The sequence below is a fragment of the Pagrus major genome, chromosome 11, assembly GCF_040436345.1.
Source record: "Pagrus major chromosome 11, Pma_NU_1.0".
Classification (NCBI taxonomy): domain Eukaryota; kingdom Metazoa; phylum Chordata; class Actinopteri; order Spariformes; family Sparidae; genus Pagrus; species Pagrus major.
Genome location: NC_133225.1, coordinates 14,011,126 through 14,024,439, shown reverse-complemented (window position 1 = coordinate 14,024,439; position 13,314 = coordinate 14,011,126). Strand labels below are relative to the sequence as shown.

The 13,314-nt window shown below is 42.4% G+C and overlaps 1 protein-coding gene across 2 annotated transcripts in view; it reads right to left on the bottom strand.

The window, feature by feature from the left end:
- Positions 1-10,970, bottom strand: part of rxrgb (retinoid X receptor, gamma b) — a 32,149-nt gene extending 21,179 nt beyond the window's left edge. Inside the window, exon 1 of one of the 2 annotated variants that reach the window (XM_073477307.1) lies at positions 10,839-10,970. In XM_073477307.1, coding sequence (XP_073333408.1) covers positions 10,839-10,869 — 31 coding nt within the window. In that variant the 5' untranslated portion in view covers positions 10,870-10,970. The remainder of the gene's footprint in view (positions 1-10,838) is intronic. The other variant, XM_073477306.1, reaches the window with a different exon arrangement.
- Between the last annotated feature and the right edge of the window lie 2,344 nt (positions 10,971-13,314).

Below are 13,314 nucleotides of genomic sequence, written 5' to 3'. Positions count from 1 at the left end.
AAAGCAAGAGAGACTGAACTGAAGGTGACAGAAAGCGGCAATACATGCATTTCCACCCACCTGTTTGTTTAATGCACATTTCAATATGTGCATAAAAAAACCCAGTGGAAATGCTGTGGAAATTTGCTGTTTTTTAAAGGCAGAATATGATAGAGTGCAATGGAAACAGACTTGGTGAGTATATAATGCGTACAGGAGGCATGCGAGAAGTGAAAATTGAGGCAGACGAAAACCCCATCTCTGTTTGGAGAGGAGACGGTAACCTTCCTCAAATTAAAATATGAAACAAACACAAGTGCAATATTTCCACCGTGTTTTCTTCATTGCTTGAGGTTTCGACTGGCGCTCTTCTCCTGCAAACATCCTATGGCACCCGACCGAAGAATTAGCACAAGCAGCCATTTATCTCGATGAACCTATTACTAAAGTTAGCATTACAGTAGTGGATGGAAATGCACATAAATATGCATTTTATTAAGCTGATTTTGCAAAATTTCAATGACAATTTGCACTGACAAGGCTAACTATCTACAGCAGGGAGTTGGTGAGTGAGGGTGAACTGCTTTAACAGTTTTCAGTTTATTTCTAACCTTCCCACAACCACAATGTGAATATCATTGCACGCAGACTCAATAACAGCTAGAAGTAGAACAAAAAAAAAAAAAAAAGCTTTTTCTTTTCTTGCTTTCCAGGTTTATTTTCTAATGGGCTACTTCTTTTCAGCAGTTCAAGTATCTATATAGCAAGTGAGGTTGATTTCCAAATCAAATTGGTATGAACTGAAGCTAATGGCTGTCTGGAACACAGATAAAATCAATACACAAACTTATAATGTGCGTTAAAATGGCTATACTCAATGTGAAAACACACAAAACCTATACATACAGATATATATTGGTATCGGTGTATATGTTGGCCGGTATGTGCTGATATGAAAAAAAAACTCTTTTTTAAAAGAATAATGCAGAAAAAAATGCTTGGGATTAATAAATAATAATTAAATATATAATATATAATTATGAAATATCCTGCCTTAGTAACATTTTGTCCCCAAGTGCTTGATAACCATATTTGAGGGACTAATGCAAGATAACTGCATATATCAGCCACAATATTAAGATATATACATTATATAATATTCATTTTAACATGAATTATTTACTTGCTAATATCGGTATCGACCCCATAAATCAAGTATCAGTGGAGGTCTAGTTTTAAGAGGCTCAACAGTGGCCTTTCAATCCATTTTACATCAACATTACTGAAGAGTATTTATGAGCATCATGGTTTTAATCATCCTGACATCTTGTTCATGCGCCACAGTTGGATTAGCATCAAAGTTTTTGTTCTCTAGGGTCAATATCTCAGGCTGGAAAATGCTCTGTGAAGTTTGACAGCTTTTCTCTTTCCTTACATCAACCCAGACATGCAGAATGAATGAACATATTCATGGTTTTCAGCGAGGAGGAACTACAGTTGTAAACGTGTCACATGCTTCTCACAAGGACCAAGGCGAAAAGAATCGGTGCTCTACTATCAACGCATGATGCATGTACACACAGTGAGCAGTTAAAACGGCTGACTGCAATATGCGTGGAGGTGAACTCACATCATCACCTCCCACACCTCTTCAAACACAGGAAGGACGACAAGAATAAAAAAAAAAAGCCTCATCGGTGTGAGCGTTGATGGAAGGATGCAGGGTGACAGGCAGCAGACACAGAGAAGGAAAGCAGGATGGAGAGGGCTAATAGGAAGGGACAAGTGTTGAGAGATAAACAGATAGTGAAGGACAAGGCAATGAGAGCTGGAAGCGTCCCGTTATGTTGAGTGGCATCCACACTGACCACATCTGAGACCCCGAGTGAGTCACAAGTTTTCGATTGTAGCGGCCAACAGCCAAGCCTTGTACCTGTCACAGCTGGTTAATATTATCCAATGATTTTGAAGGAAAAAACTGAGGTGCTGGGAGCCAATACGATCGTGAAATCTGGACTTAAAGATTCAATCCCATCCAAACAATATACAAAATTATTCTGATCTATATGGAAAAATGCAAAGAAGTTCCACAGATGAATTTGTCCTGCTTGTTGCACATTTTTCCCGCTGGGGAAATAAATTCAAAATAACTTGTTCAAAGTGTGCACAGGGATAAGAGGCTTTACCGTGAAGCATCTGTGCTCTGCTTGCTTTTAGTACAACAGTGAAGCAAAAAAGCAACATCTTTCACCACATTCACGTTCAACCCTAGTACTGAAATGTCCTCATTTCCAACAAACAGACACAAACACACAGGCAGGACAAAACCCGGCTACTCACAGTGGCCATAACCTATCTCTCTCCCAGGGCTGCCTCCAGTTGCAGGTGATGCCACGGGGTGCCACATGCCTTCGGGTGCAAGCGTGGCGCTGGCAGGACGCCAGTCGCTCAGGACCAGGACTCAGACTCAACTGTTGGTGCGGTGACAAGCTAAAAAATGCTGTCATGTACTCTTTTTCAGGACAGACCAGGAACGGAAGGGTCGACTTGGAAAAGAGGGGTGGGGGGGTTAGTGAAGAGCAAAAGAGGCGGAGTCCAACGGTGCCGGTTATAGGATTACCCAGATTATCCTTCCCCAGAGATCAATCCCACAGGAACTGTTTGCTGCCCGACTGCTGCACAAATCAGCTCTCCTACCGCCCACTCATCTTGTGTCTCTCTCTCTCTCTCAGTGGTGGTAAAACTATCTGTGCAGAGACACCTGTTGTATTAGCAGAGCAGCGTGTCTGACATTAGGGGGGGGAATGGGTGGTCATGGCAAAGGAGGGGTCACACTCAAGAGTACGGTGCAACCAGAAGTTTCCGATTACTCCCTCTTAAAAGGGATCAAGACTGGAGAGCATGGGAAGACAGTACGCCACTGATGTTCCTCTTGTCCACAGAGGTTTTTATGTGTCAATGACTTTCTGTTTCCAAATATTTCCTCATTTTGTTCTCTCAGTAATAGACTTTCTGTCTCATATGTAGGTGGTATGAATGAAAGTGTTGACAAAGGAGGTGACAGGAAGTGTTCATAAGCATAAAGGAATTATCTCTCTTCCATCTTCTGCAAAACATCTTTCATTCCTCTTCATACCAAGAAATAACCGTGCCAGCAAGCACACTTAACGGTTCTGTTGTAGCTGCCTGTGTGAACATTGTTAGTATGTTTGTGTGTTTAATAAGTGTTATAGCATTCCAGGAAGTCAGGAATTGTCTTTTTCGGTGCGCTAGGATGGTCAAGCAAACACACAGCAAAGTGAAAAGCCAGATGCAGACAGGCCAAAAATATACCTTAAAGGCAATGAGGAACAAAGCACGACAAAGCCTAAGGGGAACTTAAATAAACTACAAAACCCATACAGGGGTGGAAGATTCAATCTTTAGTCTGACTCTGTCAAGACTTCATTTAGCAGAACAGGCATTTAAAAATAGTAAGAAAGTGGTTATAAGTGAAACAAAAGGCAGTAAAGTCAGCCTGCAAAAATTAGGTAAAAAAGGAGACCTATTATGCTTTTTCAGTCTTTTCCCTTCCTTCAGTGTGTTATAAAGTTTCCTGTGCATGTAAAAGGTCTTGAACGTTAAAAAGCTGAAAGTCCAAACCTCCTCCCTCCCACAGAAAACACTGCTTCCACATGCCTGAATTCACAAAAGAAGTGAAGCTAACTGGAAGCTGAAAAACACGACAGAGCCGACCGGAGACACAGTGAGCGTTGCTGGCTCAGGTGTGTGTGAGCTAACCAATCAGAGCATACTGGGTATTCAGGAGGGGGGGCTTAAAGAGACAGGAGCTAAAACAAACATCATACGTTAGAACACTGATGTGTTTTTTTAGCATTAAAGCATGTCGACCTATCCAAGTAGTAACCCGAATAAAATTATGAACATGAGTATAAGCATATTATGTCTCTGAGAGAGCAAGCATGAATTCTTGGCCATGGATGTATGTCATATCATTGTCACCTGGAAATAGCCCTAGCCAATAAATGTGAAATTGGCACTGATTTTAGGCCACAGCTGCTCTTTTTAATTTATCCTGCCCCCCTATCGAATGTTCACCCGCTTTTGAAAGACCTTTGAAAGATAGCACTAAAAACTCGAGAGGCCCTCCGGAGCATGTGTGCATCTATTTTACTTACACGACTCCAAGGAGTTTTCTTGTGCAGTGCACCTGCACGAGGCTGGATCAAATGTCTATACAGTGTTTGAAGGATAGCCACCAGTAACCAGATCCCCTGACAGTAACCTGGCAAGAGACTCAGCTGCAACAACTCAAGAAGAAGGGAAGACGGAGAGGGAGACACTTTTCTATCAGATTAAAAGCTAAAATAATACAGTCCTTCTTAAATGCATGCTGTGTTATATTAATGTGTCATGGCCCACATAAAACATGCCAAATTAACCCTGAGCCATAATTAGCATTCATAGACGTATCATGGACAACGAAGACGAGGGAGGAGGATAATTGGCAGCCCTAAATTTAGGGTACACATCTGAACTTCTAATAATCTCATTGTCATTTTTGTCAAGAACACTCGTGTCTACAAATTGTAAATCTTTTATATCCTTGAATAAGAAGCAGAGACACCGCTCGAGATTTTCTCTTTAAGTCCTCCTCTCCTTGCCAGCAGTGATTTTTGACAACAGGAAGGACATTATCATGCAACACGCTTGGTTGAGTAGACATTTGTAGGGAAAGGCAGTGGAAAAAGACATGAGTGAACAGCAGAATAACATCACAACAGCAATGTGCTTGCGTGTTTTGAGCACGTTCTGTATTACGCTGGATGGGTTTAATGAGATCTATTGTACTTAGCTGTTACCTGTTGCTGCCATTTGTGCTCCTGTGGAGCACAGAGTGAACAGTGAAGAGCTCTGACTGGTTTGTCAAACCGTCTACTGAGCCACCCTATTAAAGGGGCACTATGTAGTTTTGGAGAAGAAATTTAAACTCTTAGTATTTACAATATTAATTAGGTAATTATACAAACTCAGATGTGTATGTATTTTTTCCGTAACTGATAAACAAGCTGTTCTTAGAGGAAAATAATGTCCCCAGAATACTGTCTGAAGCTACAAAGGTGGCAGGGTCTGCCAAATATAAACAAAGTAAAACAGTATGAAATTGTGTTTTCCTTTAAAGTCAGTTTGTTTATTTAGTTTATTCAGTCATGAAAACAAAGGGAGTTTGTTTATTTAGTTTGTTTAGGCATAAAAAGATTAGTCAATAAAGATCTTTCTCCTCTTATTAAAATTTCTTCCCCAAAAACTACATAGTGCACCTTTAATGTATAATGTTAAGTTGAGTTCTGTGGTGCCTAAACTTTCTGATCATGTCCTTGTTTTGGGACTGACTCCTGGTATAGGGCTGAAAACTGTTTTCCTTATTGATTAATCTGTGTTTAAGTGACTTATTGTTTCGTCTATAAAATGTCAGAAAGTAGTGAAAAATGCCCATTACTACTTTCCAGAACAAATGGTGACATTTTCACTTTGCTTTTCTGTGCAGCAAACGCTGCAAACACTGAAAGATACTCAATATACAATGATATAAGACAGAGAGAAACAGAAAACAGATTTTTCTCGATAAAATAAATGTTGGAAATGCGTCAAAATTACCATTCTGTTACGTGATGTGAACTAATCACATACAGTCATAGTGACTTGATCATTTGTCAAAGGATAGGAACAGGAATTAATGATACATCCTCCATTAATTCATGGATCAAAGCATTATTATGAGTAATGCATAAGTTAATCATTACTTAAGTGTATGATTTGTATCCTCTTTGTAAAGTGGTACCATTAAATCAATTATCAAAGTTGTTCCCTACGCCAAGGAGGTTATGTTTTTGCCCATGTCCACCGTTTGTTGGCTTGTCAGCAGGATTACTCACAAACTACTGAACAGATTTCTGTGAAACTTGGGATGGGTCTCATCCAAGAACAGTCCCCATTAATTGTTGGTGCAGATCCTGATAAAAGGACGAATCCGGAAATGTATTCCTCACTTTCTTTAACATTGTGAGAGAGGGCGTTGTGAGATTAGGAGCTTATTGACATTTTTGTTAATTTCTGATTGAATAATGCATGGATCTTGATGAAAAGAAATCAGGCATATTTAGGTTGCTGGTATCTATAAGGGAGAACAATTTGATGCGGATCCTAGATCTCGTGAGCTTAAATTATGGTTAAGCATTTAGGGGTGGTTTAAAGTTTAGAGTGATACAGTGCTATAGAGTTTGATATTGGACTGAATTGAATTTAAAGGGACTGTTGGGCCTGGCGGAGGTATGCGCTCTACCGAGTAGTGGCTGATTAATTTGCTGTTAATCGACTCATAGTTTCAGCACTATCTCGGTATATTACAGGACATTGTTTAACTATGCAGGGGGTGAAAAGTATTTAAGTACATTAACTCAAGTACTATACTTCCGTACAATTTTGAGGTTGTACTTCCACTCCTTTACATTTCAGAGGCGAATATTACTCTTTTACTCTGTTTGTTTGTCGGTTGGTTTGTCAACAGGATTACACAAAAATTACTGAACTGATTTCCACAAAACCTGGGAAGGAGGATGTGTCTTGGCCCAGAATTGACCTCATTAATGTTTGGTGCAGATCCAGATAAAGGGGAGGATCCAGGAATTTTTTTTCTCACTTTCTTTAACATTGTGAGATAGGGTGGTTTTCGGGCTTTCGACATTTTTGTTAATCTCTCAGGGAGTAATGGATGGATCTTGATGAAAACAATCTGGTGTATTGTGGCTAGTTATCTATAAGTGACCACATTTTGATGTGGATCCAAATAATAATCCGGATCTAGTGGATTTAAAATGCTATATTTTTGAAATTGGATTAGGCTGGATTGAATTAATTAGGGCTGTTTGGCGTTGGCGGAGGGATGCACTCTAGTAATAGTTATGTTTAGCATCGCAATTTAACAGATAAAACCCATTATCAGTCTCTAAATATATATTTTTTTACTGTTAACTACCCAACAATATATGGAGTTCAAGTGATTTCCACTTCGACCATATTTCCATGTTTATACATCAATAATAATCTTATAATGTATTAATAAAACTGATATAACAATGACAGGCAGGGCCACCGACAGGCGGGAGCACCAGGTCAGTTGCTCCAGGGCCCTTGGTCAAGAAAGGGCCCAAATGGCCCCTCTAACCCTTAAGCTAATATGCTGGGGGGGCCTTTGGAGATTAACTTGCCCTGTGCACTGCAGACAGGGGCCAGTCTACATAATGAGTAATTTGCTTCTGATACTTACGAGCATATTTTGTTGTGAATGCATAATTCATTCGACATTGAATGCACATTGTAGCCACATATTTAGCTATTATGCCTCGCAATTTATGAAATAACTAAAAACAAACTCTGAAACCGACAGATGCTCAAGATCAGGATGATGCGTAACACATAACGTTCAGTGCGTGGTAAATTAAACTTAGTGTGTGCGTCCATGTGAGGCATGTATGTTGTTCCTGCACAATTAGCAAAGAAATAGCTATAAACGTCTCACAACCTAACACGGCTGCAGCCTGTGGGCCTTTCAAGGTTCTCTGCTTGATTAAAGCTGGAATTAAATCAAGGCTTTGACCTTCTTCACTAATGACTAATTACTGGCAATTAGCCCAGAGAATGGCCTCCTTCCTTGACGCCCCTTCTTTTCCCTCATCCTGTTCTCACAATTAGCACCCACCCGCACACAGCCAAGACAAGCAGACTCTTTTACACTGACACACAAATACACGTACTCAATCCAAAGTGCCTGGAAATAAATACATTGTATGTGTTGTGTGCTAATGCATGTGTCTGCACTGCAGGTCTCAAGCTACAGAATTCTTAAACAAATACCTACAGAGAGCCACACCCTCTACCTGTGTGGTTTATTTATCTCTGCAGGAGTGGGTGGGGGAATGCTCTGTGCAGGGATCGGCCGTTAGAGAGCAGGTTTAATACTGCCGGGACTTCACAGTCAAATTGCACCACCTGCATTCTTTAAGTCACATGATATCAGGATCTCATTCTGCGGTCCAATAAGCTATGCATATATAGGAAGTCCACATATTTGCAGCTGTGAAGTAGTGACTGGGTCTGTGTCCCTCTCTGCCTCTGTGTGTGAGCATTGTGAGGTGAATCTATGACCCCTGGCGAGTGATGAGAGCTCACATCAACTAGGGTGACCTCTCCCTCCACCCCCCCACCCCCCCTCCACTTCCCCTTTATTTGGCTCCCCTCACTCTCCCATCCCGTTCTTCTTTCTGCCACGACTTCCTTGAACTGCGAGCTTTCTCACTGTCGAAAGTAGCGAGTGGGTGCCCGACCTGTCAGCGCGTCTAGGATCGCTTCCACTGACGGAAAATAAAAAATGCTGAAGTGCTGGGAAGGAGGTAAAAAAAAAAATGCTGATTCTACTGGGGCAGGCCTAAATCAAACCTGCTGAAACACAACATGTTTGGGAAAAGCTGAGTGGATCACGAAACAATCCGTAAATAATCACCAGACTGGTTTTTGACTTCACACTGCTTCACCACTGTACACTAATGACAGATTACAAAGAGAGCGAATTCATTTGAGAGTGATCGTCTCCCAGTCAAGGAATGAGTTGTATTTATGTCCCTGTTTTCATGTGTTTTGGTGTTTGGGCTGTTGACACTAAAACACGCCGTAAATCATAGTTGTAGGCCGCCACACAGACAAAACAAGGACATTTCCTCCTTTAAATAATCTGTTGGCAGTTGTGTCTTCACTCAGAAGCAGCTCAGTGACATTAACTTTCATCATGATATTGCACTAAAAGATAAGAACTGTCCTCATATGATCAGTACTTTAAGCTGTTGATCAAACAAAAATTACAAATATTTTTAGTAGCCCACACTGCAAAGTCGTTGTGGGCTGGGAAAGCTGCGACAGCATTACTGTTGGACCATAATTGGACAACAAAATCCTTCACCAAAACCATAACTCATCAAAATTTTTAAGATTAGTGGTTTTTAAATGGTAACTCTCCATAAACAGTTGGATTAACCCTAAAATGTATAGTAAATTCCCATTAGAAATGCGTCAATTACAAGCAAAGAAACAAATAAAGCGTATGAGTGAAATGTTTCAAAACTAGAATGGCACTCAGTAGATCGCATACCATACAGTCCCCTTTCATTCAGTTGAGCCTAATCAAATATCAGATACAACATATTAACAACATATATATGGCTGATGGCTTTTTTCATCAAAATCCATTCACTGCTCCCTGACAGAATTAATCAAAATGTTGAAAAACGCCCTATCTCGCAATGTAAAAGAAAATGAGAGAAGAAAATCCTGGATCGGTCTCTTCATCCAGATTCACACTGAAAGTTACTGGTGACTGTTCTGGGCCACAACCTGTGCTTTTTGTGTATTCTTGCTTACAAACCAACAAATGGACACGGACCAAATTATAACCTCCTTGGCGGAGGTAAAAAAAAAAAAGTTTTACAGACTGTTAGGTGTAGCTGTAACCAGAGAGTATCTCCAGGCCTACTTGGTATATCACATACTTAATGACTGCTCAGTAACAGCTGATCTGCACACTGTCTGATGCTGTTCTAAATCTTAGGATCCCACTACTGTCTGATCAGAGTGAGTCTTTAAAGACGGACATGAGAGACTGTGTAGCCCAGGGGGACTGCTCTGTACACTGTGGGCTTCCCTCTGCATGCTCTCACATCCAGATGTCCTCTCATTCCCCCCCGGGAGCCACATTCATTATTGAAACAATTTTCAGCCCCTCCAAATGGTGCCGAGATATCTGCGATGACATAAAGGGGCTTCAAAGGCTGGTTCTATGTGTCTCCTACTAGCGCCACATTATTATCTCCTCAAAAGACAGTGGTGGAGAAGCACATTGCATGTGGTTTGACAATGAGTCTATCTTTCAGGGGGAGAGAAAAAAAACATCACATGATAAATGATGCATATAGTGTGTGACTCAGTGAAGCTGAAAAGGCCTCTCAGTGAAGATAGTCTCATCTAAAAGAAAAGGTTTAGCTCACAAAAACACAAGCCAGACACTCTCTATGTAGGATATGTACAGTATGTACTGCACATGTTGCAAACTCGTGTTAGGGTTAGGGTTAGGAAGAAGCTGTTCCTCCTCTCTGTGGATTTTAGGCTGTCACAGAAATCCTGATAATGGGGTGGTGGTGGGGGGGAGCCATCAGCTGGTTCAAGGGCAAAGTCAATGAGTCGGACCAGAGTTCAGCTTTACTGAGCAGAATCACACCAAGCTGTCATTCAGCTGGATATAAGAGGCAGAGCGCTGACCGGGGCGGCTCTCACACACTCGTCTCCACCGCACACAGCAAGTTTGTTTATCAGTACAAATCCGCCATTCCTCAAGCCTGTTTCATGCGTTTCTCCCTGGATCTCACTGCCACCCCAGACCAATAAATTGTGTTTCTGTCTCAAACAGTTTAGCAAGAGACGCGCGACAAGCGCCATAAATTACATAAGCGCAATTAAAGTGCCAACCTCTGACCTTGCCTGACCGGCACAACCACGATCACCTGACTTTTGCATCGGCCGCAGCTTTCGTTTCAATCGGCACAGTTGGGACGAGATTATTTAGCGGAGAGAGAGAGGCATAACGAGCGGATTCACACGGGCAGGAGTCGGCTTGTTAAAGTCCGCGCAACGGCTCGAGACAACGCCACGAAACAAACGCACTGTGCCCAAAGTCAAAACAAAACGCAGCAGCTCGGCGAGAAACACAAACAGGCGGACAGGGCGCGACGTGAATCGCTGAGAGGGGTACTTACTGAGGTGTAAATACGGATCATTACTGTCCATACTGCGCGAGTTGTGGCGTCGATTTCCTACAGTCGGTGCTGCTCCGCATCCCAGCGCATTCCTCTCGCAGCCAGCCAGCCCGACTCAACTCTGCAAGGCGGCTCTACACGGGGGCCCAGCGAGGGAGGAGGAGGAGGAGGGGGGGCAAAACAGGGCTTCTCCCAATGACAACAGTGGTCGATATCAAGCTCCAACACGATCATGACGAAACATCTCTCCTGCAGTGACACTGTGTTGCAATATTTTCACAGTAACATGTTACTTTCCGGACAAAAAAAAAAGAAAGGAGGAGGGGGGGAGATGGTGTTGGTTTCAGAAGAGCCTGCCTTTTTTTTTTTTTTTCTTCTTTTCACCAGTCACGTTTTTTTACATAATCTGAAAAAAAAATCCCCCCCACTACTAAAAAGCCACCATTTTAACTAGGGCATATGTATGTAGATTTAGATATTTAGATAAGACATAAGTTTACAATTATAATTTACATTTCTTGTAGTTCAAGACTTGCTTTCCAGCTCCAAATCCGTATTATCAGCTCTAATTAATCATCAGATCTGTTGCTGTTTAAAAATGTATTACATCCACACATGTTTGTGTTTCTAAAAAACATTGTTTTTGGTCTCCTGCCGTCTTTCCCTGAGGGGATCTCTCCACTGTTTACCTAGTGAGAGTCCTGGTCTGGGTACCCCCCGGAGTCCCCCCACACCCCTTTGCTCAGAGTGCGGGGTCATGTAGGGGTGAAGCTCCCGGTACCTCAGAAGGTTATTCAGGAGTCAAGCCGCACTGAGGCATTCACAGTCTTGAACTGCGGAGCGGGCAGACGCTCCGTCAACGCCGGCCCGCTGACCACTCAGCGGCGGGGGCCATTTGGGCCGCCCCGCTAATGGGACAAGCACCCCCGGCTCCACCGTCCTTGCAACAGCGAGCCATAAAGGAGCGCAGGAGGATGCTAACCGAGATGAATGGCATTTTCTCCCCGGCTCATTCTACACTAATCAGAGCTTTTCATTTGTTATGGCCTCACGCCAGCCCCTCCACCGCAGCCTCCATTAGGGCCAGATAACGTATAAATTCATTAAAGTCAAAGAGGGACATTAAAATGGCCATTTGTCAGATCTCTCTTTGTGTGTTCCTAATGGTGGCACATGGTTCAAGGCATTGAGATGATTTTGGTGGGGCTTTTTTTTTCTCCCTTCCCCTCTCTGGTGCATTAAGAGAGGGACGTGGGAACTGAGGGGGGACATGTGCGTTTCCTCCTTTTCATGGTGACATTTTTTAAATTCAAATTTTAACAGTTTATTACTTTATTTATTTATTTATTTATTTGTTAATGATGTGAGAAAATAAAGTCACATCATCGGGAATCTTGCTTCCCAAAATGACCCTGTAGCATACTTGTTTTTTATCCTGTCACATTGTTTTTGATATTTGACATTTTCTTTGATTTTCTTTTGTTTTTGCCCGATTACAGCAGAATGTTTGATTCTTGTTGGCTCTCCATCCATCCATCAACTTCAGAGGCCACCCTCCCCTTCCCCTACACACACACACACACACTCACAGTCAATGAAGCAACCCTTTGCACTAATCCCTTTGTATTCATACCACCATTCCCACCAAACAGTGTCCTAAAGCCTAATCCCAAACCAAGCAACAAACCTGGGCCACCTGCTTGCAAGTCACAGAGCAGCTAAAAGGACAACGAAGACATCTTAAAGCTGCACTTCACACGAAGAGCACACACATATGAATGCACGCATCCAAACACACACATGTAATCTTTTTTCACTTTCTCTCTTCTTGGCTCCCTTCCTGTGTGTCCGTCCTTCTCTGGCTTCAGGATGGAGGTTCTGGCAGCGTCGTCATGGGAGATGGCTCTCTCCATCTGCCTCCGCTGTCATTAGCCCATCTCCATCACGCTTTATCGGAGGGACCTCGCCACCCCCCACCCTCCCGGACCCCCTTCACCATTCTGACAACCCCTGCCCCCTGCTCCATACATAAGGCTGAGATGATAAGTGTTCTCCCTCTTTGTGTCGGCCAGGATAAGACAATGCCACACAGCACTACAGAACATCATCCATCTCGTAGGTCATCAATCTGGCACACAAAAGATGAAATGTGGCTCGAACTCCCTTTTGCAAAAGGGCTTCTCTTCTTTGCTTAGAAGGAGCTCGTCCTCCACCTCTCTCGCTCCTTTTCACTGCTAGGTTAGTGGTTCACCAACGGATTCTTCGGCCTTGCGTGGCTACATGGGAGGACAGTAGTTAATGCAACTATTTTGAGTATTTCCTAAAAACACCAGCGCATCATTGCAATTGCACAAAAATAAAACCAGACATCATTTCAACATCCACAGTGATGGATGAACTTTGTTTCAGTTCCTCAGTGGAAAAAAAAAAATCTTTATATGGAACGCCTGATTGAAAGCAGGCTGTGGACCCACTT